We start from the raw sequence: 26096 nt of genomic DNA, 5'->3' as shown, positions 1-26096 counted from the left end.
CAGAATGATTTACACAAGTTTAAGAAGTCTTAAGAAGGGTACCACATAAACACATAGACATTAACCCAGATCCCATAGCTATCTGAAAAGCTACCTACCAAAACATGTTCAATACGGATATAATATCAATTGTTACTATTGTTTCTAAAGAACATAGGAATGAACTTTGTTACTGTAGAACAGATAAGGTCAATTTACATATCTTTTTCCACAAAAACTTTTTTTGTTGATATTTCATGAAGGCTACTCTGACACAAATGGTATGTTTTCTTAATAAAACTGGTAAGATATTTATAAGTGTGGAATCTGTGGTGACTGCTTCTCCTGATTAAATATTCTTTGTATACTTAAAGTTTCTCCCTTATTGCTTTTAGGCTCCCTGTTTTCTCTTCCCCTGAAAAACCCAAGGTCTGACAAGTAATTCACCACACAATGTTTTTCAACATAAAAAAAGGATGTTTCAGATCAAAGAATCCAATACTATATTGAGTACATTACTATTAGCAACTTACAGAGGGAGGCCGTGGGTATGTATCGTAGGGGGGTGGGGGGCTGTCCTGTTTAGGTGTTGATGGAGTATCTGCTTCTTCCTTGTCACTCTCACTCCAGTAATCTGAAAATTCACACATATGGATACATCAATATTCCATTAAAAGCGTCTAGCCATATTTTCAGTAACACGCAGCTACCAGCTAACAAAAGGAAGTTTAAATTCCACTTCTACACACTGCTCCCCAGCACTGGCTACTTCAGGTCCACCAACTTTTAGTTTCAGTTGGGATTTGAGGAGAAAGAAAGAGTACAATCACCCAGTTCCCACCTCCCTTTAAAGCAAGCAATTACACAGAGCTGCAGTTTTAAGGAGTTACGAAAAAGACAATGCATAAGTCAAATCACCTTTAGGGTATAATCCAGACCAAACTACTTGAAACTTCAAAGAATGAATTATGTTACATGATGTTTCTTAAAGGTGTACCATTTTATCTTAAAGATGAACACTCAAAGAAGAAATGCATACATTGCTGGAGATTTCTACAGATATAAACAGCTCCCAAAATAATGTTCTCAATTCTCTTCTCTGGCTTCAGTTCACTGGTTATCTAACAATCGCTGTTTCCAGAGTCATGCTGACACGAGTCTCTATAACACCATACTCCCACCTCTACTTGGAAACACATGGCAAACCTTGATTCTTGCCAAACGCAAAAGGGCAAATCTGCTGATGTGGGCTGTAAGCTCCAAACTTCTAGAACTACTTAAAAGGGTAGAAAATGTAAGCCGCTAGACAAAATGTCTTGGCAGACCTCAGGCAAGAGGGAAGAGGAAAAACTGAGGTACATTAGTCGAGTAAAATACAGCACAAAGGCCAATCATCAGATCTGTTCTACCAATATTTCAACCACCCTAGAACTGCTGGGTTAATTTTTTGTGTTTACAAGGAAAAATCTAGAAGTATCATCCATATGAATTTCAAATGATAAAAGGCAGCCAAACAAAAGGTTCCTTATTCTTATGAAAAGCTCCACCACAAAAGAACCACTAGAAGGCTTAGATGTAGGTGAAAAATCATGGCACATATTTTTATAGGTACCTTTTTCCATCTAGGAATTCCCATACTGTAATATTTTCATACATTTTCCTTGTGGTGCTGATTAATAAGTACAATTAACATTTACTGAGGACTTGTTATATGCCAAATAGAAAGTAGTAAAACTGGGGTTTGAACTAAGAAATTGTCTTGTTCTAAACCTTGAAGGGTTAAGGACTTTTTCGTATGACTTAGTTTAATGTGACATATTAAAGAGAGAGTTTAATGTGACATATATTCATGATTTTTCAAGCCGCTGTCCTCCCTGCTAGTAAAAATTCTTTAGCAATGGAGACAAAGTCTCTGAAAATCTTATTCCTGCTTTAATTATCTCCTTTGAGTAAAAGAAAAGCAAAGACTAGTTAACCTAAATTTGATATCTGGTTTTTACACTGGGTCACACTGGTGATGGGAAGCATACTAAGTCTCCTCCCGAATATGAATTGATGTAGTTGCCCAGAAACGGACCCAGTAAACGCTAGTGGGAAAAGCATGGACTATACACTTGTGCAGATGCAGCTTCAATGTTTGGCTGTACCAACTGCCATTTCTGTGCTCTTGTGATGGTGACTTAATCTCTCTGAGTCTGTTTTGTTATCCATAAAACAGAGCTAATAAACACCACCTTTCAGAGTTGTATGAGTGGGGTAGTAAGGTAGCACATATTTAAGTGCCTTACACCTTGAAAGCACTAAAAAATATTAGGATTCCTAATACTGGTGGATTTGCAGGTAGCACACTAGGACAGTCTGTCCCAGATCACACAGGAAATAAAGGCCTGGTGTTCCCATCTTCTTAGCCCTTAATTTTTTTTCTTGTAGCAAGTTCCAGCAATGAAAAGTGAATTCGGGAGCTCTGGGGCCTCGGTTGGGTAGTTTTGTGGGAGCTTGAATACTACTGGGAAATTATTGCTGGAGGGAGAGGTACTAAGCATCCCTCCTCCTTCTCCCAAGCAGTAGGCCTGCCAAGATCACCCTGCTCTTATCCTTCCCACTATTTCCAGAAACTATGACTGTGCTAGGTTTTCCCTTCCCCTTTGCACTGAGACTTTGGGTCTCAAGGAGTTAGCACCTGAAATGGTCCAATCAGCACACTGAGAAGGAGAGGATAACTGTTTTCTCAAGATCTCTATGACTAACACTACAAGTGACAGATTTAGGAGATTCTCTCTCTACTCCCCGACCTAACCCCTCCTTCCTTGATAAATGAGGAAAAATTCTAGTTCGAAATTTGATGTAATTCTTGGTTTACTAAAAAAGAAGCACCATCAAACCAAATTTTTCACGGGTTGTCTAAGAAGAGGTTGAAATACCACTCTGTAAATTAACTTCATTTTATACACTAAGCCATGTGTCTCTGAGAGAATAATGCCAGGGAAGAGCATACAGAAAATTCAGGCCTTTTTCGGTTTGTGTGGAAAATTACCAGCACACTGCTACCCAGAGGCTGAAACCAGTCTGATTTTCATTCTAAGAGCAAATTAATTTATTTTTCTTAGCTCTCTATTTAGCACGGAATGAATGGATACTTTTTAATGTCTCTTGCAGTGATATTCAATTTAACAAGCAACTAATCATGAATAAACAGTGCCATCAATAGAAGAGGAAAATTTCCACTTCTCATGTTGATACAAAGGATAATCTGAAAAAACTTGACTTTTTCATCTAGAACTATCAAAGAAACACAATGAATTTTATTCATTTTTATGTAATTAAAGCTTTACAAAGACCTTACATGTGATTAAAAATAATGTGTCATGAATGTTTGATCTGAGCTGGAAAAATACAGAAAAAGGATTAGCAGACAATTAGCCAAATTATGATCTTGGCAAGATTCAATGTAACCCTGTTTTCTCTACGTGAAATAATGCATAATGAAAAAGATCCTCATATCCTTTATACTGCTGTAGTTAAAGACAGCAATTCACTAAACTTTTATTTAAGTCAATGAGAGAATCACTTCTAAGCTACTGAGTATTTAAATAGAAACACTATTTGGCAGTTATTCCTTTGCATCTTTCTGAAATATTCCCAATTCTCAAAGAGCTTTATTTTGTTTCAGGTTTAACTTCAGTGCTGAGAATGGTACTCAGATGTCAAACAATTCTATAGAAGTGTGGCATAGACACGTGCATGCAGCAGTTGACTGTATAGGATACTGTGAGACCTAATCCCATATAAGGTAGGAAGTCTAATATGCTTCTGATCCATGTTAGAGCATCTGATGAATGTATACTCTAGGGGGAAATCTAAATTATCTCAGAGATTCTGGTTGTAGAGAATTGAAATGTAACTTTTAGCTTCTACATATGATTATCTACCATATTCTAGTAGGCACTAAAATAAATACTCACATGACAGACTATGGCAGCATGAATCCATGGTATTAGTATTTTTTGGAACCTGCATGTGCAATGTGACTTACCAGTTCTTTTATCCATAATGAATTTTGATTATATAATACCAAGAACAAAGGAAATCCACTAAAATCAAGGCCATGCTCAGCTTCAAAGCAATGTCGAGTGACAAAATACAGAAGTTAAGCCTGAAAATCCAAGTTTCCTTATTCATGCAAATTGACTTTTTCAAGATTCATTTTCCTATCAGCACATTGCTCACACTTCTAATTCCTGCATCTTAAAAAACGGAGAAACAAATCTACATGTATGTGTGTGTGTGTGTGTGTGTATTTAGTTCTCTTACTATAACTGTAGGCCCATAAATTAAGTAGAAGAACTAAGTGGGGAATAAAAGTTTAACAATGAAGAAATGTGACTTAATTACTGACCTGACACTTCATAGTCTTGGCTTGACACTTCATAGCCTGTGCACAGTGATTTGATGGAGATGGCTTCCATGTTATTTGTGGAAGTACCCATACTACTTCCACTCTCAGAAATGTTTTATTTTATTACTTCTCATCCTGTGAGAACCAGTTCAGATTACGAGTCCACATAATGTCTTTTCCACTTCCTTCCTGGAAGAAATCTCTCCAGCCTCATTCCCATGGAATTTGGTTTGTACTTTTCCATGTCTCACTTTCTGTATTTTACTAAGAGTATCTTTTCTACTACAATTCAACGTAATTTCAGGCAGGATGAGTGCCTATTTCACCATAATACAATTAGAGTGCTAGATGAAGGCCTCACTTAGAAACACTTTGTTGTTGTTCAGTCACTCAATTGTGTCTGACTCTTTGCGACCCCATGGACTGTAGCATGTCAGGCTTCCCTGTTCTTCACTGTCTCCCAGAGTTTGCTCAAACTCATGTCTACTGAGTCGGTGATGCCAGAAACATTTCAATACTAACAAAGCCTTCTCTTTGGCGCTAACATTTTACATCAGGCTCACTGATTACTTTCTCCAAGTATATCCTCGTTAATCCTGTCCCCTCTTCAGGATTTTTAAAAAAATTTTGCATCCACTTAAGCAATTTTAAAAATCAGTTGCATGTTGTGCAAAAATTAGTACTCATTTACTTTATGTCACTCTTTAATTTTTCTTAGGCAATTTCAAGTGTATATTTTTGAAATTCTCTACAAGATGATAAATTCCCATTGACAGTAATCATGTTTTGCTATTTCTTGGACATCTTCCTGCCCTATCTCCTCACTCTTCACCTCCATTCTCTTATCCTATGGCTCTAAACCAGGGGTTGGTCAACTATAGTCTGCAGGCCAAATAAGGCACTTGGCCTGTTTTTATATAGCCTGTGGATCAAGAATGGCTTTTACATTTTAATTGGATTAAAAAAAATAAAAAGAAGTTTCAAAATGTGAAAAATATTATGAAATTCAATCTCATTGTCCATAAATAAAGCTTTGTGGAAGTATAACCACTTCTTTTCATGTCTTTGTAGCAGAGTTGAACAGCTTCAAAGAAACCTTAAGGCCTTCAAAGCCTAAGATATTTACTGTTTGGCTCTTTACTCAGAAAGTTTCCTGACCCCTGACCTAAACCTTTGCTGACAGATTGGTTTTGGGATCTGGTTATCTTTTTTAGATATCTCTAACCTTTAGTTTTTAGATGCTTTAAAAATTTTTCTCTGTGAGGAAACAAAGTTTTCAGAATCTTCACATCAACACACAGACTATGCGTACTGGAGGCACAACTATAAGTATGTTTGTGTATCATTCTGTAGAATTCGTCTAACTTTAGGATGTCTCAAAAGTTCTCAGAAAACTAGTTATGCTTCCAAGGGATGTACAGCAAACATTCTTTGGGAAAAGTGAAGCCACTTTTAGAATGGTAACCACAACTTTTGTTGAGATTTCAATTCTGCATCAGGATATTGTGTTTCATAAATATGAGGTCAATACTAAGGCAAGTTCCATATGATCACAGAGCTAACACACTAACAGAACTGAAGAACACAACCAAATGAGATACTTGATGAAAGAATGAATCATTCATCTGAGTTCTCTGCATAAAAAAGCACTTAAATGTCTGTGAAACCACTAAGTAGAAAAAACCACTAAGGACCTAGACTTGGGTCGATAGAGGACCAATTCTAGGCTTTTTAATTTTTAAGATTTTTTTTTTCTCCATAAGAAATAGACTAAAGGAGATGGCAACAAACAGGAACAAACTCCATATTGCTGCTCTAAAAATCTGAGTTTATTTCCTGTTTGATTTGCTAAATCCTACCCATAAGATGCTATAGTTTGGATTCCTTTGAAGTGCACAAAAGAGGAAAAAAAGCAACAACACAGACTGACATTTGCATTTTCTCTCAAGTGATAGCAATGAAACACTATAGAGGAAAACAGCAAGGGAAAAAAACATAACAATAGTAAAAAAAAAGTATTTCTTTACCTTGTTCTTGCTTAATCCTCTCTCTTTCAGCATATCCTGCAGTCAGCATGTTAATTCTGTTAAGCCACCTGAAAAAACAAATATCAGTAACATTGCAACTGAATTTCTTTATAATTTACCTTTTTGGAAATATTTATCTTCAAATGCATATGAGTATATGGAATAACCTCAGATAAAAGATGTGCTGTTTTTTGCTACTCTTAACACATGGAGTCTTCAATAAGCTAAAATTTGCTGTAGTAAAAACTGTTCCCACAGTAAAGATGCTATTTCACTAGAAAAGTCTTGGGCAAGCCTGTATATATCTGCAACATAAAGAGGTCTGAGATAACCAAAGTCCTATTAATTCTGTTGCTGTTCTGTTTCCTCAGAAAAAAATGCTCCTTTAGAGATATTTAAATAATATCAGATATAATTTGTCTTGAGAAGGGAAAAAGCTATAGACTTTGCTTGTCAAATAAGTTTTACTATCAAATATTAGTTTTGATGAATATCTATTATATTTAATGATCCAAGGGGAAACATCTGAGTAGTACTATAGAAATTTGTCTCTAAATACAACGGTATTAGGTTTTTCCAAAAGCAAAAAGTACATATACAATTTTAACCAACGTTTTGGATCCTGAAAATTTATTTCCACGAACAATAGTAATTTAAAATTAAATCTTAGTTCTCTTCTTTTTCAGGAGAATTGCTATTGCCAATGTAGGGGACTACCTGAAGCAAAGCACTGCTTCAGTGTCCATCTTTTGTTCCACAAGGTCTTGACCTGTGTTCATTACTCTGGTAACTGTTTACACTGCATCAGATTATCAAATCACAAAGTCTTTAAACTAACTTGGCAGTTTTTCACTGGTCAATCCTGAATTATGATTCATATATTTTCCCAAATAAGAAAGTAAGGGAGAATCAACCTTCCAAACTAGCTAATAGAGTTAATATTAAACTGGGAATAATCTAATCTTAACATATTTTTATGAAAAAAAATTGTTTTTGAGAACATTTTCTCCTAAGAGATTATTTCCCCTGTCAACTAGAAGATGAATGTCTCTGAAGTGACTCATATACTTCATCATTATGCCAAGTGGTGTTGACTGTGCATCAGATACTGAGAATATCTTAAAGAGAGAGGGAGGAAAGTTGTTTCTCTAATGGACAAAATCACACCCATGGAAATTTAAGGTTTCATTTTAGGTACAAGTCACTTAAAGCCCAACTTTGACAAAACCTACAGTGTAATAATGATCCCCTCAAGTATGTCTGGGAAGTAAAAAAGGGAGCAGAAATGAAAAAAAAATGTAATCAAATGAATTCAGTAGCATGGTATATACACATATAATGCAGAAAATTATAAACTGTAAGAAGCTAACCTCATGACAAATAACCTTTTAAAAATTACTCTAATCATTAGTAAAAGGTCAAAATGAAAATCTAGTGTATAGGTGACTTTAGTAAGAAAGGAGTCGAATTTGGCAAGGCAAGTCTTAGCACTCTTAGGAAAGACTGAGTTGGTGCTTTTTTGGTGGAAATGATGTTGATACCACCAGAGGAACAATTATTGCTGAATTTTAATTCAGTACCTCCTATTTACTACTTCTTAATATATCATATTCTAAAAGATGATGCTGTGAAAGTGCTGCACTCAATATGTCAGCAAATTTGGAAAACTCAGCAGTGGGCACAGGACAGTTTTCATTCCAATCCCAAAGAAAGGTAATGCCAAAGAATGCTCAAATTACCACACAATTGCACTCATCTCACATGCTAGTAAAGTAATGCTCAAAATTCTCCAAGCCAGACTTCAACAATATGTGAAACGTGAACTTCCAGATGTTCAATCTGGTTTTAGAAAAGGCAGAGGAACCAGAGACTAAATTGCCAACATCCGCTGGATCATCGAAATAGCAAGAGAGTTCCAGAAAAACATCTATTTCTGCTTTATTGACTATGCCAAAGCCTTTGACTGTGTGGATCACAATAAACTGTGGAAAATTCTGAAAGAGATGGGACTACCAGACCACCTGACCTGTCTCTTGAGAAACCTATATGCAGGTCAGGAAGCAACAGTCAGAACTGGACATGGAACAACAGACTGGTTCCAAATAGGAAAAGGAGTACGTCAAGGCTATATATTGTCACCCAGCTTATTTAACTTATATGCAGAGTACATCATGAGAAATGCTGGGTTGGAGGAAGCACAAGCTGGAATCAAGATTGCTGGGAGAAATATCAATAACCTCAGATATGCAGATGACACCACTCACCCTTATGGCAGAAAGTGAAGAAGAACTAAAGAGCCTCTTGATGAAAGTGAAAGAGGAGAGTGAAAAAGTTGGCTTAAAGCTCAACATTCAGAAAACTAAGATCATGGCATCTGGTCCCATTACTTCAAGGCAAATAGATGGGGAGACAATGGAAACTGGCTGACTTTATTTTTCTGGGTGCCAAAATCACTGCGGATGGTGATCGCAGCCATGAAATTAAAAGACACTTGCTCCTTGGAAGGGAAGTTATGACCAACCTAGACAGCATATTAAAAAGCAGAGACATTACTTTGCCAACAAAGGTCCATCTAGTCAAGGCTATGGTTTTTCCAGTAGTCATGTATGGATGTGAGAGTTGGACTATAAAGAAAGCTGAGCACAGAATAATTGATGCTTTTGAGAGACTCTTGAGAGTCCCTTGGACTGCAAGGAGATCCAACCAGTCCATCCTAAAGGAGATCAGTCCTGGGTGTTCATTGGAGGGACTGATGTTGAAGCTGAAACTCCAATACTTTGGGCACCTGATGTGGAGAGCTGACTCATTTGAAAAGACCCTGATGATGGGAAAGATTGAGGGCACGAGGATAAGGGGATGACAGAGGATGAGATGGTTGGATAGCATCACCGACTCAATGGACATGGGTTTGGGTGGACTCCGGGAGTTGGTGATGGATAGCGAGGCCTGGTGTGCTGTGGTTTATGGGGTCACAAAGAGTCGGACACGACTGAGTGACTGAACTGAAACTGAATATATCATTGAAATTTAATTTTATTATTAGCTAAAGAGCAATGAGGTCTTGTATAAGATGAATAAAGGAACTAAAAAGAGGCTTCTTAATTTTTCAGCTCAACATTTATGAAATGTCTGTTATATGCTGAACAATGAGCTATGTTTTAGGGGTCCAGAAATGAATAAGACTTAATTTCTGCCTTTGATGAGGTCCAGGATTCTTAAATTTCACAAGACAATGAAAAAATTAAACTACTTTTAGGAAGACAAATTCTGCCCACAAGAAAAACTCTTTAGAAAGTGTGTGTATAAACTTGGGCCAGGGTATACAAACACAAAAGGCTGAATGCTACACAGCTGTTGCTGCTGTCTTGCTTGAGTCGTCCTTAGACCTTGGTTAGAAAATGCTTACCCAAACACTTGTTGCAGTTACGATTTGGTGTTTATATGCTATTATGAATAGCAGATATGACTGAACTGAACTGAACTGATGCATTAATTGAGGTAAGAAATATGTAGGTGTACCAGGTACTGTCGTAGGCACGGAGGACAGAGAGATAAATGAAATAAAGTATCTGTTTTCATGATGCCTATATTTTCAGTGAGGGAGACACACAATAAGAGGATTGGGCCTATGGTGAACATTCCAATGAAGCTGCCAACAACTGACACAGAATAACGTACTGAGAGGTAAGTAAGAGTAAGAATTATGGAAGAAATGTACAAATAATAACTACTAAACAGAAACTGGTGAGACCTGACAATTACAAGGACATATGTGCTGACATGAAAAGGAATACACAGGCCAAGTAAATTCAGTAAATAAGTCTCAGAATACTTGAGAAACATGATGTTTTATTTTCTTCCCACAGATTTCACACAGACTGGCAAAAAAGATTTTTTTAATGTTTCAATGCTCATTTCTGAGGATGGAACAGATGGATTGGTGGTAGGGTGCTCAAAAGTGTTTTTTGCAAATTACCTCACATTCCAACTTAAAGTTACTCAAAAAACAGAAGGTGAGGTTTTAACATTCTAACATTTATATTTGGGTATATGTATATTTGGGTATATGTATGAGTAGGTGTATGAATGTGTATACATATATGCAGATTTTATAGAAGAAAATTAAATCTAAGGATTGCCTTTTCATTCCAATTACTAGGTCCTGTCAAAACTAGCACTACATTTTAAAAATACATATGATAATACTTTAGAAATTATGAAATAACCAGATAAGGTATTTATTTTTAATTATTATAATATAATTATAATTATTTATCATTTCTTGGAGAATTAGGTACATGCCTTCAAAGGACTACATACAGAATGAACCAATACCCAGGTTATCTTGCTGCTGCTGCTGCTACCAGGTTATCTTACTGTTATGTAACAATTAGGTTATCAAATAAAGTTGTTGGAGGGTGTCTTTCCCTATTACCAACCCACTGTAAATATTGCCACTCACTCTCCTTCCTACTGACAAGTATTTAAAAACCTTGCTTGTTGAAGACAAGGAAGACACTAGGAATATGGTTATTAAAGAAATAAAAAGCAAGGCAAAACAATAACAGTTTATTATACTTAAATTTTTAAAAAAGTTTCAGTATTTCAGAACAATTTGGAAGGTTGTAGCACACCATGGAAAGGCTAATATAAAATGTATGATATGGAGATGACGACATATTTGATCAGATTTATTTATTTTTTCTTTGATTCACTGCTTAGAAAAGGCAACAAAGTGAAACTTATGGGTTTGGCTTAGTTTCTTTTCTGATATCCTGAACCAGATACATCCAAAAGAGTATCAGGGAAGAGTAGTGACAGCATATACATCTAAAGTTATTCCTAACACAGGGTAGAGAATGGAGACCAAGAATGGTGTTACAGTTGATAAAAATGCATTTTTGAGCAGGCTATTTTCTAAACCTAAAAAGACCCTGATTAGCAAGTATCACAAATGATTAGATTATGTTAATTCTTAGATGGGAGTTAAACCGTGTTCTAGTGGATTTATTTTATAGAAGAGGACATGCTCATATATACCACTTATTTTCTGTTTGGTTATGATGTTATAATCCTTCATGTTTATCCTAAGGGTACTGAGCTCAACTGTGAGAAAATAGTAACTACAAGAGCAGAATTATAAAATAGTTTAAACACAAAATAGAGTAGCACCACTCCCCAACAAGTACATAATTTTCATTTTGAGAACAAGCTCAGCAAATTCTGATTGCCTCATGTGAAATTTCAAGAATGGTAACATGCAAAGCAAGAGAAGATTGTGGAAATCAAATGCAAGGCTCAGTTCACAGAAATAGAGCCAATAACCCTAAAATTTATGTGGAACTATAAAATATCCAGAATTGACAAAGAATTCCTGAGAAAAAAGAACAAAGTTGTAGTCATAACCCACCCCCCAACTTCAGACAATACTAAAAAGCAACAGTAATCAAAACAGCATGCCATCAGCACAAAAACAGACATATGGATCAATGGACAGAATAGAGTCCAGAAATAAATCCATACATCTATGCTTAATTATGGCAACCCACTCCAGTACTCTTGCCTAGAAAATCCCATGGATGGAGGAGCCTGGTGTCCATGGGGTCGCAAAGAGTTGGACACTGAGCGACTTCACTTTCACTTTTCACGCTTAATTAATCTTTAACAAAGGAGGCAAGAATACATAATGGAGAACAGATAGTCTCTTCAAGCAAGTGATGTTGGGAAAGCCAGACAGACTCATACATACCAATGAAGTTAAGAACATAACCTCTCACCATACACAAAAATAAACTCAAACTCAAAATGGCTTAAAGATATACATAAGACCTAACACCATAGAACTCTTAGAAAAGAACATAGGTAAAACATTATCTGACATAAACTACAGCAGTATTTTCTTAGGTCAGTCTCCCAAGGCAGTAGAAATAAAAGCAAAAATAAACAAATGGGACCTAATCAAACTTATAGGCTTTTGTACAGCAAAGGAAATAATAAACAAAACAAAAAGACAATGTAAGGAATGTGAGAAAATATCTGCAAACCATGAATTTTTCTGTAAGATGTTATGGAAAACCCTGAATAAACTTTTTGGCCAACCCAATATGTGAAACTGAATCACTTCACTGTACACCAGAAACTAACACAACATTGTTAATAACTTCAAAAAAGAAATGCTCAGTTTTCCTATTAATAACAAAAATGGTTTATCAAGTTTTCTCAACACTTTTCTTTGCCCTTTCCTTATATTCATATCCTTGCTTTGGAAAAATTGTGCCTATATTCCAAAGTGTCAAAGAACAAGATTATTTATGACAGTATATTAAGTGTTCACTGAGTGCATTCAAGCACATTTATGAAGATGTAGTTTTATGCTTAAAAATATCTGAACACAAATTCCTTCAGTTCAGTTCAGTTCAGTTGCGTCCGACTCTTTGCGACCCGATGAATCGCAGCACGCCAAATTCCTTAGAGATATACAAGTACAGGTACATGGTGTAAAAGCCCAAAGTATATATTGTGTTGGCCAAAAAGTTCATTGGGGTTTTTGGTCACATTGTATGGAAAAGCCCAACGAACTTTTTGGCCAACCCAGTAAAAGGAATATATACTGAAAGGAAACACTTATATAGCACTTAGAATTTAGCAGGCACTATTCTAAGCCTTTCATGTGTGCTTATTTGCTCCTCATAAAAGTTCTACGGATGGAGATGGTTATTATCGCCACTTTTTAAAAGAGCTTAATATCTGATATAGAGAGGTTAAGTTCTACATCCATGGTCATACAGCTAGTTAAGTGGGATAGCTGGAATTTGGACAGCCTAGTTCCAAAGTTCATACTCTAAACCACTATGCTATTCTGTATCTCCCTATGCTATTCTGTAACTCCCTATTTTGTATCTCTGTATAATGTGTTGGCACATTATATATGTAACATGCACTGCTTGCTGAAGACCTATAAAAGGAAATATTTTGAATCTTAAACTCAATTTCTACAAATCTAGAAAAAGGAAAGGGGAAAGGAAAGATAAAGGAAGAAAGGATCAAACTCCTAAGAGCCAAAATGGAAACAAGAAGCTGTACGTTGTAGATGATAAATATATATATATATATACACAGATTTTCTCAGAGGCATCACATAACCATGTGCCATCTAATCACTTGGCTGCACAATCCTGTCCAGTAATAGAAGAAAGGTGACAGAAAGATATACCAACTAAGCTTAGGCTTGAATTATTGAGATGGATATTCTGTCATAAACACTCTGTACTTGGAAAAGTCAGCTTTTTTTGTGGGGATCTTTATTTCCCTCACTTGGGAAAAAATTTGGAGACATATTCCTGAAATGGACTTAAAATTTTTTCTGCAGTGGGTATTTTTTGGCCTTTATATATATATATGGCCTATATATGGATTTTGGAACATTTTTGGTAAGCCTAAAAAGTCAATGAATTTATTTTGACTTTTTAAAATGCCATTCTTTAAAATTAGGTATGGAGTTATGGCTGGGTCCATTTTATTTTAAATCTGGTCTAGAAACTTCAGTGATATTTTTCTCTAAGCATTAATGGGGAAAACTGAGAATTCTAAGCCTAACAGACTTTCTAACTATTTTGAAATATAAGTAACATTTTACCTGTTCATATCATCAAGATGCTCAGCAGCAAAATAAAAGCTTTTGATTTTAGGATGACAGGCTTTGAATGCACTGCAAAAGGAAACAGAGTACATTCATTTCAGACTGGGAAATAAGTTAGAACCAGATAATTTTTATGGATAAAATTGCCTCAAATCTAACCTGAGTACAAATATATAATGCTTCTACCATGATGACAGAAATCAGTTAAAAATTCAATTTTCTGCCCACAAAACTGCTTTCTTATTACCTCAATTTGAAAGCATTAGCCAAGCAATCTATAATTTAAAAGCTAGAAATTAAAAAAACAAAACAAAAAAACAAAAAAAACCTTCCTTTCTCTCCCTTGGCCCAAATAAAGTCAACTTACTATTTCTTGCGGCATTCACTGGCTCTATCAATTTTAAATTCAGGCAGGCTGATGAATCCTTCTGCTTTTTCATCCTGAAGAGGCAACACTCTTGTTTAGGGTATTATATACAAAGGTTTAAAGCTGACGTTACTATATAACTATGTCTTAAATATCTATACTAATGAAACAGTTCATTTAATCCCTTAAATTAGACATTTGAGAGATTAGAATTTCACTCTTACCTGTTATAGTCCATTAAACTGAAGGTATACATTGAACATTTAGAATAGTAAATATTAAAATATATATACAGAATGTTTAAAAATTCTATATTAAAATAAAGACAGAAAAAATAATTTAATTCTCAAAGTAAAACCTGTTTTCTAAGTAATTTTCCCAGAAGGTATATACACTTTTATAACATATAAAATAACTTTAGTCCACATTTACAATTCAATTTCCTCCCATTTTAAATGTTCAGATGTAAAATATAGGGATATCTACTAATTCAGTTCCTTTTCTGCCTCCAAAAGAATCTCTTATCAAACCCAAATTAAATATTTTGTGTACCCAACATTTTACAAGTGGATAGGTTAAACTGATTTTCAAATATCTTGGTTTACATGCTATACACACACACACACACACACATATAAAATGTTGTTTTTCACTTGGAAAATTGAATGAAATCCATAAAATCCCTCCCTCTCTAATGTGGGATAGAAATACAAGATAGGAGAATTATCTAAAATCTCATGTTAGATATAAGTTATTTCAACTAGTCTAAGCTTCCCTCATTGCTCATTCGGTGAAGAATCTACCTGCAATGCAGGAGACCCATATTGGATTCCTGGGTTAGGAAGATCCCCTGGAGAAGGAAATGGCAACTCACTCCAATATTCTTGCCTGGAGAATCCCATGGACAGAGAAGCCTGGCAGGCTACCGTCTATGGGGTCACAAGAGTCGGATACCACTTACTGACTAAATCACCAACCAAGTATTTGTGGCTAAACCCTTTAATTGTTGTTGTTCCTTTCACGTACATAAGCCAATTCTCAGACATTTACTCCCAAACATTGATGTGTGCTATACCAGTTCATGGCTTCTTATATATCAAGTTCAAGAGACATTACACATTCCCACCTGCTATCTCAAAGAAAAAGAATAGAGATTCTCAATTCTTTCAGTGTGTGTATGTATGTTTATATGTAAAACTTAGTAAAATTTGATGCTAATGATAGTGACTAAAATGCGTGTTATATACAAAAGTAGTATTGTAACTTCCAATATTTTTCAATAGTTGACCATTTTTATTTTCCTCCAATCTTGGGGTAAATACAATAGTCTCAAAATTCTTTCTTAACTTTATTTCTCTTATGCTACCCTTGATGTTTTTAATGTTAAAATTTAAAATTTTGAAAAATTTAAAATACTTTTGGGGTAGTTATGATCTCCCCATTATACTGAAGAATAGAAGAGTGGTCAGTAGACAAACTACAAGTGATCTAAAATAAAGAGAAACATAAAGAAGTTTTGTTTTTATACTATTTCATTGACACATAAAACGTACGTAGCCAGCACACTATTTAAAACCATGTATATATTTTTAATGAAAAAACAAGTTAACAAAAGAAATTTTTGTTTAAAAAACTAAGGTATACTGTATATTTGTTGTGATATTTGACAGGTTATATAATTACTCTGAATATAAATCTAATTACCACAAATGAAACAGGAAATCATAAGAACAATTTGCATTTGTTATATACTCTCCCCTTCCTTCCCCTATTGGGTCAAATGAAATGAATACTTGCAGATGTTCAAAGCTAGTCTACTAGTTCATTTATTCTTTAAGAAAAACTGAAGCAAATGCAGATATTAATTAACTTAACTTACATAAAAGACTTCCTTTCAAAAAAGCAAACAAAAAAATGTAAAACACTGAACAAAAGCAAGACATTTAAAAACCTTTATCAAATTTCTATATATATATAATCCTTTTAAGTAACCTATTGCTTGAATTACCTTTATATTTTTAACTAGATATAAAGAATTTTACTATATATTACCTATCTTTCGGACCCCACAATGCAACCATTTTAAGAAGGCAGACTGAAAAATTACTAGAAGTCTCCTGAATTAGCCTTAAGTTGATTATATTTTAAAACATAAATCTCAAAACAGTGATTCTTTTGGTTAAAAATAAAATGAATGAGAAAACAAAATGTGCTTGTCTTACCTCCTCATTAATATACCAATAGAGGGATGCATCCTTTAGGACAAACCAGTATTTCTTCCATTTCTGTGAAAAATAACTCTTCGCATCTTTCTTTTTCCAAAGCCAGCCCTCACAGTCACCACGGCCAAGATCTTTGCAAGAAATTCGTCTTTTGCTCTTGCCAGCTATAGGACCTAAAAATAATAGTGGGTAAATGTGTTCTTTAAGTTCATCTATAGATCATAAAAGGTAGAAGATTAATCTATAGATCATAAAAATAAGTCTGGATATTAAACCTTAAAAATATTTATTTTCTCATTGTATTAAAATAAAAAAACTAGAAAATTTTAATACCTTTTCATCCACATGGACATAAAATTTAATCCGAAATGCGTGGTCCCAGTCTGAAAACCTGTTGAGACCACTTGAAAAGGGTACCTTGTACCATAATTGACCTGAAGGAGAAGCTGATCTTTGTAGCTCTTGTGCTAGGGGGTGGTTCTCCTCCACACCACACTGGGCTCAGGTAAGAGAGGATGGGTGAAGTGGGCTGGTGATTGTTCCAGTGTAGACTAAGCAGCTAATTGTTTCATTTACTTTTCTTACCTTTGTTTTTCTTCTTTGATTTGTGCTGCAGAGAAGACTGCTGAAATGTCTGAAATCAAAGATGGGGAAGAATGTTAAGGGTGCCACTGAAGTACCAACAGTCGCAGAAAACACTGAAAAGCTGAATGGAACGGTGACTCTGAACCCCAGTGAACGAAAGTACTTTCTTTTTCCAAAGGCTCAAAACAAATTCATATGTATCATGCCACTAAACTTTCTAATCTCTTGTGAAGCAGGAGAGAATGTTATCTTTGTCCTTATTCTGTAGGCAGAGAAATAGGGACACAAAGCAGTGGTGAAACTCAGGGCTCTTAAACATGCAGAGTACTGCTGCGTACCTTTTCTAGGGGTTTAGAGTGCTTTCTCAGGCAATGTCTCACTTGATTTTCACAAAATTTTATGAAGGAGTCAAGCAAATATGACTATCACTTGTTCCTTTGAAGTTCACTCTATTCCATAAGCCACCACTAGCTACTGATCTCCTAGGCAACACTCCCAGGTGTTAAATATTGTGTTGGCCGAAAAGTTCATCTGGGTTTTTCTGTAACAGCTCAAAGAAAACTTGAATAAACTTTTTGGCCAAACTAGTATTTCAGTACTTGAATCAATATTTTCCTCTCACACCTACTTCTGCCTCTATTACACAGAACTAATCTTCATGTAGCTGATGTCAGCACATTGGCTCCTCAGTCCCTCAGCTCCAATGTTCTTTACTTCTCCATTCTCCAGCTATCCACCCCCATGACCCTCTGTTTGTTATTCTTAAGTACACTCCAACAACTGCCTCTATTATCTCCATTCTACATAGTACACTCCTTCCAACCCAGCAATTTTTTAAAAGAAAATCTCCACTCAAGTATCCAATTTATTGACATTATCACTCTTTTGTGCCTTTATTTCTCTTATTCCACTTGGTTTCCACGGAACATCTTTATACCCATTCCCTGGAGCTATACTTCCTGCATCATACTTGCCTAGCTAAACAACCATCCATTAAACCCACCTATCAGTCTATTCCATGCTAAGGACCAGAAGAGCATAATGTCTTAACAGAGAAACCCACAACTGGCTTAGCTTTCAATTAATGACTATAAATCACTGGTTCCAGTCAGTCTACTAAACTAGATTGTTCACTAGTCTAAATAAGGTTAAATTCATATGACTAGCTAATTAGGATAGAGAGAACAGTATACTTAATTTTAATTCACAGATAATCCCTCAAAATGAATTTTAGGTAACAGATTCTTCTTTTTAGTAAAAAAAAGGTATATCTGTAAGGAACAATTGGATTTTGTCTACATAAAATCTGCTGGCTTTGGGTTTATACAGTAAATTCATATTATGTGACATACTTTATTTAATATCTTTGCTTATAAAATAACATTCTTTGTTGTTTAATTGCTAAGTCATGTTCAACTCTTTTGTGACCCCATAGACTGTAATCATTTTCACAATTTGTATATGGTTTACATAATTCTTAGGAATATAATATTATGGATGGATATTAGTCCTAAAGATAAGGATCAGATAATTTGCTGACATTCAGTGTAACCCAGAAATAATCAACCGATATGTATGTGGGATGTGTGTGTGTATAAATCAGTTGCAGGATCCATGGCTATAGAAATTCATAATCAATTTTAGAGAGAAAGCATAAAAGATAAAACCCATCATGCTATGCTAATTTTCTTGAGTGCACTTTGCTTCAGAATAATAACTCAAATAATAACTCAGGCTAGTATGCTTAAGTATAGTTAATTTACATATAGTTATTTTCCCTAAATTGTTTGGCTGTAAAATTACTGATTAGGTTTTCTTCGTTTCGTAAGTAGTCATTATAATTTAACAGCTCATTATTTTTAAAAATGACAAAGATGGGGGTGGTTTGTTTTTTAGGAAGCTACATGGATAACAGACAGCTTTAAAGAACTCAGTTATATAATGTACTTCCTATGCTTTTTGCACATTACTTCTTAGAACCTGAAGGTCTAGTTTAAAATCTACACAAAACATATGTTATGCTCTCTAGGTTTTCTTTTTCAACAAGATTATCTTTTCTTTCCCTACAGAAATATATTCTCATACCTATCATGAGTGCAGAGTATAATCAGCATACACATTGTTGGAACCTAAGAACTCCGAGGCACACAATACAGATTTATCCATCATTCAAAGAAGCAAAGCTTTAGCTATCTTTTAAAAACATTGTAAATACTACAATGAAATTCCCTTAAAAGAGACTTCATTATTTTTCCACGTGACGTGATACTTTCTAAAATGAAACAGTTAATTGAACTATATGCTTTTGAAAGTAATGGGAAAAAACAATGAAAACTACAGTTAAGGAAATAGGTCCCTTGTGTAGAAAAGAGTTAATACAGCAGGCCTGAGGCTGCTATCTTAGGAGGGCCTGCTTGAAAGGCTGGCCCTCCGCTGATATCTGGGAACTTGGCTGGTAAAATAATTCTCGGTACTGACATGCAGCTTCCCTAAGCGATAAGACTACTTTGCCCACCTGGGGACTAAACAGTTGCTTTAATTTCAGGAAAGGAAAAGTAGTTGCCAGGCAGAGGATGCCCATGTAACCAACTCAATAAAGTCTTTGGGTATTGAGTCTTTAATGGGCTCCCCTGGGCAGAGACACCACACACACGTGACTGCATTTTTGCTGCTAAGTGAAGTGTACTCTGCATGATCTATCATGAGGAGAGAGCACAGGAAGCCTGCAGGTGGATTTCTTCAGATTCCATGGTCTTTTTTTTTCCATACCAATCTGGCTGGATACCCTTGCTGCATCACTGTAATAAAGTTTTAGCTGTGGATAGAACACAGCGTCTTCTGAGGCCTAGTCAATCACTGGACATGTGGGTGATTTGGGATCTTGAAATAGACTCATTTTCAAAAGATTACTTAAAAACTTATATCAGAAACTGTCCAATATTCACACACATAAATAAGCTCCTGATAGTGAAGGTTTCCTCATGTTATCAGCAGGTATGTTTAATACCCTGAGGTACAAATTTACAATCCTGTGTAGTCTTTCTTAGTAAAAAAGATGGAATTATTCATTCTGACAGGTATTTGATATCACATTCCCAGTTTCTGACAATATCATGAAATATTTAATAAAAGAAGGACATTAAGAACAGACACATGACTACAATGGATAACACTGCAAATCATATATAACTGTTATGACCAATGCAGAAAAACAAGGGGCTTGGAATCTTTGCTTTCATGATAAACGTTTTTCTCACAATAGAGAAAATTTGTAATATACTTTATTTCTGTATTTTTCTTAATAGTTTCAGATCACCCTTCTTCCAGGTTCATGTTTAATATTTATGTTTGAAAATATAAAAGCCTTTCACCCTTAAATAATAGTTAGATGGGTATAGAATTCTGAGTTGAAAATAATTTTCCCTCTGCAATCTGAATATATCACTTTATTTTTTTTTAGCATCACTGCCCTTAAAACATCTGTAGCTACTCTCATTCATTATAATTTGTCTTTAGTCTCTCCATAAGTTTTAAAATATTTTCCTCTTTATCCCTGATATTCTGCAATTGCTCTTTGATGTGTCTAGGTTACAACTGATAATAATGAACCCCATTTCAAATTCATTGTATTGTAATTGAAGGCGTTATTTCTTCAATTCTGAAAATTCTTAGGCATTATCTCTTCAAATGGCCTTCTTTACTACTCTCTCTTTTTTGTCTCTAGATGTATGTTGGTATCTCTCAATTTATCATCTATCTTTAATATTGCTATCCTTTCATATTTCCTCAATGCTTTTTAGGTGAATTTACTGTTTTCCAATTCTCTAATTCTCTGATTTTACACACCTGTATAGAGTTTATTTTACCTATAGAGTGCTTATTTCACTAACTATATTTTATATATCCAGGATGACTAGTTGGTGGTAGCACTTCTGAACATCCAGTGTCCTTAATCATCCTGTTATTACCTCAAATTTTAAGGGCTTTCTGGACTTCCCCAAATTTCCATCTATTAAGGCAAGAATCACCTTTAACAAGTCATTGCTCTGGACAATGGCTGTATCTTTCTTCAACCTTCTTATACTCATGGGTGAGGAAGCTCTGTTCGCCCTCCCAGATGGTTTCACCCCATGAGTCAATCTTCAGTTTCCTGACATGGCTGGGGTCCATTTGTTCTCTCATACCCATTAGAGTAGACATCCAGTCATCTCTAGCCCTTTCTGGACTCAGAGCCTAACAGGTATATGGCTTTAGTTCCCATTTATTGTTGTGCAATTTTGTTCTTTCTTCTAGTCCCTGGAGACTAGGTATCATTTTTGACCATGACTGTATCTTTTTATGTTTGGGGTAGGGGTGTGTGAGAATTTAAAGTCTGAGCTTATAATGCTTACTGACCACCAAAAATAGATTCCTTCTGTAAACATTTATGAAGGTCCATTCTCTTAAAAAATATTTTTATCTTATTTCCTGAATCATCATTCAATAAAATGTTCCTAACACTATCACTTGCACTTTATGTTTATTGTGCTGACCATTTGGGCGAAAGTTCTTTGAACTTTCTCCCTAAGAGTGTTTACAAACTCTGATCTTCAGCAACTTATGAATTTATATAATCAATGGGGACTTCTTAACTGAGCTACAGGCTGCCTAACTCAACAGATTCAATGTGTTTAAAATTGAGCTTCTCATACCCACCACCCATCAACCAATTCTGCTCCTCTTCTAGTCTACTATACCTTAGTAAATGGCAATTCCATTTCTCTCCACAATGGTGAAAAACCTGAATATTAGAGTCAATGTTAACTCTTTCCTTTCTCTTACAGCCCATAACCAATCCACCAGTAAGTTATATCAGCTCTGTTTAAATATGTTTAAAATAAGACTTTCTTACCATCTCTATTACTATCACCTTGGTTGAAGCCACCATCATCCCTCACCTGGATTACTGAAATATCTCATTGTTCTCCCTTCCTCTATCCTCTCCTCTTCTGTTTTTAACATAAGAGGCAGAGTGATCCTGTTAAAATATGATTTGATCATGAAAACTCTCCAATGGCTTCTCACCTCACTTTGAATAAATACTCAGATTCTTCCACTGACCCTGAAGGCCCTGCATGACCTGGGCCCTGTTCCCTTTCCTGCCCCTTATTAACTCTGCTCCAGCCACACTCGCTGTTTCTGGATTGTGTGGAATAGAGTCCCACCCTGCTGTTCCCTCTATCTGAAATGTTTGTTCAGATATTGAAAGTAGCTCTTTTACCCCCTTCCTGGTTGCCCATTTCTGTTCCCCACTAGCCTTAAAAGAATCTAATTAAAAGAATGAGACCATTAAGCAATTGAAACTAACTCCTGATTATGCTCTTCTGAATGCACACCATGCCTTCTCTAAACGGTTTATTTTTTTTTCCTAGATAAAAAGAGGAAAGAATGAAGAATTTAACAGTTAAAAAGTGACTAGCTCTCTACCCTCAACAGCCGTCTTAGCAATCCTGAGGCAGATCATGCGGGCAAGAGAACATCTGAAGAATCAGCCAGTCTGCATGCAATGGAGAATGATGCAGAACCCAACTTCCTCCCTCAATGATTCACTAAGATTCTTGATCCCCATTTTAAGTTCAGTTCAGTCTCTCAGTTGTGTCCGACTCTGTGGCCCCATGGACTGCAGCACACCAGGCCTCCCTGTACATCACCAATTTTCAGAGTTTACTCAAACTCATGTCCATTGAGTTGGTGATGCCATCCAACCATCTCATCCTCTGTTGTCCCCTTCTCCTCCTGTCTTCAATCTTTCCCAGCATCAGGGTCTTTTCAAATGACTCAGGTTTTTGCATCAGGTGGCCAAAGGACTGGAGTTTCAGCTTCAGCATCAGTCCTTCCAATGAATATTCACGACTGATTTCCTTTAGGATGGATTGGTTGGATCTTCTTGCTGTCCAAGGGACTCTCAAGAGTCTTCTCTAACACCACAGTTCAAAAGCATCAATTCTTCAGCACTCAGCTTTCTTTATAGTCCAACTCTCACATCCATACATGACTACTGGAAAAACCAAAGCCTTGACTAGATGGACCTTTGTTGGCAAAGTAATGTCTCTGCTTTTTAATATGCTGTCTAGGTTGGTCATTAACTTTTCTTCCAAGGAACAAGCATCTTTTAATTTCATGGCTGCAGTCACCATCTGCAGTGATTCTGGAGCCCAAAAAAATAAAGTCTTGTCACTGTTTCCATTGTCTCCCCATCTATTTGCCATGAAGTGATGGGACCAGATGCCATGATCTTAGCTTCCTGAATGTTGAGTTTTACCATCCCCATTTTATGCCCCTTTAAAAACTGTCATGGCTGAGCAGAATCTTCAGAGTTGGTGTCTGGACACATGTCCACATTCTCCTCAGATTGCTTTCTTTTCTGATTAAAGCACCTTTCCTTTCTACTGACGCTTGCCTCTCGAATTACTGGCTTATGAGCAGCAAGCAGCCAAACCTGGGTTTCGTAACAATAATGTTTTGGCTTACTCCCTTACCTACTTTAGATCATTCTTCTCAGGCTTCCCTATAGAAATGGTTTTCATTATTGCCCTCAACACTTCCTGTTTTCCTTCCCTGCTTTATTTCTCTCCTTAGAACTTAGCATTACCAAAAGTACTTATATTTCTTGTTTATTACTCAGACTTCCCTCCAAATATAAGCTACATGAAAGAAAAATTCTATTTTATGCATTGTTTTATCCTTTGACTAAAACAGGGATTATTTAGTACTTCCTGTCAGAGGAAGTACTAAATAAATATTGATTCAGTGCATAAAAGTTGAACAGACCACCAGCAAAGAACACAGGATGTAGTCTTAATTAATTGATTGCTTTTTAACCTGAAGTCCTTCAGCAGGAAATAAGTAAGCCAGGTGTCTTTTCTCCAGTAATCCACGTACCGCATATTACTGAAAGTTCTGTTCTTTAGTAGACTGCTCCTTTTGTTAAATAAAGTTTTTTTTTTAATCCAATCTTTTTTAACATTACTGGAAATGAGATCTGTCTTAATGCACTTAGTTTGAATTAAATTTGAATTCAAGATGTGGCCGGCAAAAGTGCCTTAATGTGTCAAAAGATATTTATGCATACAATTATATGATGAATTATGAATGGCTGTGTTGAAATCACAATTCAACCCATAAAAATAGAATGTGCTAAAATAAAAGGCCATTATGAAAGCATTGTTGATCCTCTTCTTAACCATGGCGATGCATGCAACAGTATTCTATTTGGCTATAAAAGATCGCTTTTTCAGACATTTGCCTGAAAAGACCATTTGTCTTTCATTTGGTCCACAGATGTTCTGTTCAAACATTCTCCCCATTCTCCCCTATTCTAGATGAGGAAATGTGGGGGAGGGTAATTTGGGTCATTCTTATCCTGAAACTTTCAGAAGCACTTATTTTAATTGTGGAAGAAAATGACAGTTTCTGTGTTACATTTTGAAAGCTCAGCTACTATTAAATTCTTCTCAAGTTGCAAATTGCCACACTTATGGGAAAATCTGCAATCAAAATACTCTCTTGTTGCAATGTAGCAACTTCCTCCTACTGTAATTTTCTGCAAAGTTCCAAGATTTCTCCAGTCAAACCAAAAGCTTATTTCTTATACATAAGGTGCTTAGCAATTTGAAACTCTTGGGACAAATGATAACTATCTCCACATATTTAATCTTTTTTAATAAACAAAAGGCTTTGAGATTTAAATATTTCACAGAGGAACGTATTTTCCCTTACTTTCTCATTATTGTGTGTCAGCAGAAAAAGTCTAAATATGAGTAAGTGTGATAAGATGGTAATGAGAGTAAATATTATCTTAAGAAATCTTCAATTTACATGAAATAACAGCATAGAATTGAACAAGCTTGTTGCCCATTCTGGTACAGGAGAGAAAACTCTGTGCTGAGCAGGGTGGGGACAAGATACTGCATGCACACTGGTTCTCTGAAGACAGTGGGGTGAGTTTGCTCTGGATTCTGTCAATAAAGTTAACCTGACTTTATATTGACTGAAAATGGCCCTACATATACTTACAAATAAGTTTGCTTTAAACAATAATAAGCATGCTAATAAATTATGAGTCAAATAAGAACAAAAAAGGCAGTGACTGGGGGAATTTAGAGAAGGTTAAATTCATTAGGAAGGGCAGAGTCAATGTTTCATGAAAAGAATACCATGCACATCAGATTCAGAAGGAAGTAGGTAAGTGAAACTTACACAAGATTTTATAAGGCGATTTCCCTTTTCCTATCGAGTAGTAAGTGGTAAGATGGGAAGCAGAGCAAAAAGTAATAACTGGTTAGGAAGAGTAACAAAAGTCACCACCCTTGGGAAACAGGAACTGTCATTCTTGGATCTAAATAATTATCATTTACTGAGGGCTCATGTGTGAGGCTGAGCGACTGAACTGACTGAATGACACGTGTGAGGCACAGCATTAGGGACCTTGTATCAGTTATCAACCTTAATGTTTACAATACATTTGCTCAGTGGTGATCATTAATGCCATTTCAAAGAGGAGAAAACTGAGGGTAGATAACTTACTCAGGAGCACACAGGTAGTGGCAGAGTCAAAATTCAAACCCAGGTCTACCTATTCACAAACCCGTTCTAACCACTCCATACAATACTGCCTCTCAGGCAAGTATTGTGTAGTCATGGTAACCATTTTAGAGAAAAGAACTGCTTTCTGCATCTGACACAAAGATATCCATTTATGAAAACCTCCCATAACATGTGATATAAGCGCATTGTTATGTGGAAAGGTTCTGTAAAACAGAAAGATACTAGGATTATACTTTTATATTCATGGAGATAACTTAAACAGGTAACATCTTATGTGCTTAGTTGCTCAGCTGTG

The 26096-nt window shown here is 35.7% G+C and overlaps 1 protein-coding gene across 8 annotated transcripts in view; it reads right to left on the bottom strand.

The window, feature by feature from the left end:
- CNKSR2 (connector enhancer of kinase suppressor of Ras 2) overlaps positions 1-26096 on the bottom strand; it is a 269368-nt gene that overhangs the window by 50358 nt on the left and 192914 nt on the right. For all 8 annotated transcript variants that reach the window (XM_043458302.1, XM_043458304.1, XM_043458307.1 and 5 more), the window contains 6 exons: positions 17216-17264; positions 16631-16803; positions 14409-14482; positions 14039-14110; positions 6403-6470; positions 513-613 (listed from right to left, as the gene is read on the bottom strand). In XM_043458302.1, coding sequence (XP_043314237.1) covers positions 513-613; positions 6403-6470; positions 14039-14110; positions 14409-14482; positions 16631-16803; positions 17216-17264 — 537 coding nt within the window. The remainder of the gene's footprint in view (positions 1-512; positions 614-6402; positions 6471-14038; positions 14111-14408; positions 14483-16630; positions 16804-17215; positions 17265-26096) is intronic.

This window comes from Cervus canadensis, chromosome X (genome assembly GCF_019320065.1).
Source record: "Cervus canadensis isolate Bull #8, Minnesota chromosome X, ASM1932006v1, whole genome shotgun sequence".
NCBI lineage: Eukaryota > Metazoa > Chordata > Mammalia > Artiodactyla > Cervidae > Cervus > Cervus canadensis.
Note: the sequence above shows the minus strand (reverse complement) of the source record. Positions and strands in the feature narration are given on the sequence as shown.